This window comes from Megalobrama amblycephala, linkage group LG4 (assembly GCF_018812025.1).
Source record: "Megalobrama amblycephala isolate DHTTF-2021 linkage group LG4, ASM1881202v1, whole genome shotgun sequence".
NCBI classification, from domain to species: domain Eukaryota; kingdom Metazoa; phylum Chordata; class Actinopteri; order Cypriniformes; family Xenocyprididae; genus Megalobrama; species Megalobrama amblycephala.
In genome coordinates, this window is record NC_063047.1 from 49,170,643 (window position 1) to 49,173,523 (window position 2,881).

At 43.0% G+C, this 2,881-nt stretch overlaps 1 protein-coding gene across 2 annotated transcripts; it reads right to left on the bottom strand.

Annotated features, from left to right (window-relative positions):
* Window positions 1-793: 793 nt before the first annotated feature.
* Window positions 794-2,436, bottom strand: gsx1 (GS homeobox 1). 2 transcript variants are annotated; one of them, XM_048189744.1, is made up of 2 exons: window positions 1,828-2,436; window positions 794-1,710 (listed from the first exon to the last, which is right to left on the bottom strand). In XM_048189744.1, the coding sequence occupies exons 1-2, from the start codon at window positions 2,204-2,206 to the stop codon at window positions 1,358-1,360; spliced, it is 732 nt and encodes a 243-aa protein (XP_048045701.1). In that variant the 5' UTR covers window positions 2,207-2,436; the 3' UTR covers window positions 794-1,357. The 2 variants fall into 2 exon arrangements, with proteins under 2 accessions (XP_048045701.1, XP_048045700.1); XM_048189743.1 differs by having other exon boundaries at window positions 794-1,713.
* Between the last annotated feature and the right edge of the window lie 445 nt (window positions 2,437-2,881).

The following is a 2,881-nucleotide window of genomic DNA, read 5'->3' on the forward strand; positions in this document are numbered from 1 at the left end:
ATGCCACAGATGAATACGCGTCTCTTTGGACTTCTTGACGGAGATCGATCCCGATGCACTTGAGCTGTAAATAGAGGAGCACGGTGATCCTGTGATTTAGATAAGCGCACATACTCGCCGCGCACCCAAACTCTCATAACGAGTCGAAATCTATTTAGCAGTTTTTATCTTTACTTCAACACACATCACTATTTCTTCCCTTTAAAGACATCATAAATGTTTTTTAAAACTCGTTGGCGCGCGCTCAACACGCGCTGCTCATCTTGGTGAGCATTAAATTACGCCTCGAGGTTTACTTCCCGTGGGGAAGACTTTACATGTAAACATGCATGCTATAGCATTTAAAAACGCACAACATTACAACCTTTTATCGGGCACGTTTTATGGATACTTTCCCCAGGATATATATAAACACTGCAGTCCCATCTCATTTATAAAGCGTCACACATTCTTGCAGTCATGATTTAGTTAATGTTTTGGTGGAAACAGAACTGATTACTTTCAATATTGCACGAAGATGCGCAGAACTTCCTGTATGTTCATCCGCCATTTCGGAATTACGCTTTTCTGAGATTTCTGTCTGACGCTGAACTATTAAAATGAGTCACTTTAAGCAGAATATTACTAAAAGCTGTTACGATTCAGAAGAACAATAAAGCCTTAGAACCTTAGAAGGCTCAGTCTTATTAGAAAGAAAGAAAAAGAGAGAGAAAGAAAGTCATGTGTGGCTTTTGTTGCTTTCTAATTTAATAAGACAGGTTCAGCCTGCAAACCCAACTGATACGAGACAACATTTTGTCACTAAGAAATATTCTTTATTTTCAGCATTAAGGTTTTTTAAATAAATAAATATTCTCATTACGATAAAAGTACAATTACAAATTCAGTCACTAAAGTGACGTACACATCAGATACATCCCATATTTCCATCCTGTCCCCAAAATGTGCTTAAAGCTACCCTGTACTCACCATCCATACAAACAAACAAACAAAGCAATAATAATAATACAAAAAAAAAAAAATAATAATAATAATACAAATACAAATGAAAAAGTAGGTAAATTTCAGCTTTGCTCATTTTGATATCACTGATTTTAAAATCTTTTGGTGACAGGAAATGTATTTGGATGCGGAACTAAGTTGTTTTCAGAAAAAAAAAAACTACAAACATAGAACATGTATACAAATATACAACATTAAAGGGATACACAGACCCCGCACATATATAAAGTTCTTTTTTCCTTCTTTTTCGCTATTTACAGGTGACGGCGCGCGCAGAGACCGTCGCTTTTTGGCTGCATTCAGGGTTCCACTGGCGTGGCGTACAGAGTCTTTTGAGGTGGTGGTCAGCAAGAGTTCACGGGCTAACGGACAGATCTGCGTCCTCTTTTTCTGAAGTCGGAGGTGACATGGGAAGGTCATCCTCTTCCTCAGAGCACCGGGCGGAGGATAGCGACGACGAGCACTTGCAGTTGTGCGAGCCCGTCCTGTGGGAGCCGCTTTTGCCTTCTTTTTTGTGCTTGACGCGGCGGTTCTGGAACCAGATCTTGACTTGCTTCTCGGACAGATTGAGGTAAGTCGCGATCTCTATGCGCCGAAGTCTCGAAAGGTACATGTTGGAGGTGAACTCCCTTTCCAACTCCAGGAGTTGCGTACTGGTGAACGCGGTGCGCATGCGCTTGCTGCTCTGAAGTTGACTGCTGTTATTCTCTGCTGGAAAGAAACAGCAGTTGTCGATGTGAGTGACATTAATTAAAAGAGTAAAGAAGTTACAAAAGTAGACTTTTTTTTTTTTTTTTATGATGATGATGATGATTGGACACTCACCTATGGATATGCAGTGGAACTGTCGTGGATCTGGAACCGGATATGTGGCTTGGTATAACCCCGAGCCGCTGTTGAGGTTCACACCGCTGGAAGTGGTGTGCTGTCTGGATAGCGCGGTGTGACAGTACTGGGAGCCGAAGGCAGGAAAGGAAGCCTTGATGAGCGGTAGCCCTGGAGGCGACGGGTGTAGCTGAGATGTGACGCACAGCGGGCAAAAGCACAGCAAGCCCGCCTTTCGAGAGTGGCAGGAGCCCGCGGAGAGACCGTGGAGAGGATGAGACGGATGCACGGCGTAAGGAAACAACGGCGGGCTGTTCTCGCTTCCCTTTTCGCTGTTCTCCCTCAAAATCAAGGAGTCCACAAGAAAAGATCTCGGCATCTTGGCAGCCCTGTGTGTCTTCACCTGATGTCTGAGAGTTTTCAAAAGTTTCTCGCTGTCAGTCTCGTACCAAGGCTGGATGGCAGAATGGTGCTGAAGAGAAAGTGTTCCTGCTTAAATAGTTGGAGAGCCAGTTCGCCCATGTGACGGTTACGCTACTAGCGGCTGAGAGCCCTCAATAGGGTTTTGTGCCTTTTCTCTCGGCATTCACTCTGCACGCTTCCCTATTATTTCACTTGTTAACTAAATGAACTGCATAATGTAGTCTATTCTTGTCAGCCCCACCCACACTGCAAGAGGCGGTACTGCCCCTTCTCCCTTTTAAAAATTCCCCTCGTTTTATACTATTACTCTTTAGTGTCGTTTTAAACTTTATTTTCTTTCTCACGCGATCACATGGACACTATTGCTCTTTTAATTAATTTCATTCAAAGAGGCTCGTCATTTGTTCAGCGTGAACTCATTAGACATTCGGTGCATATGACGTGCGTCACGAGGCTCATCGGCCCGGTTCCACCTGCAGCTCAGCCCATCATCAAGTATTAGAAATGTTTCTGAGAGAGTGTTTCAGGGGTATTATAAACATGAGATTGCATTATGTGCAGCCTATTTACATGAGATATTAAAATATTATTTATTTGTGGATAGAACGCACCTGTCAAAATCTGATAAAGT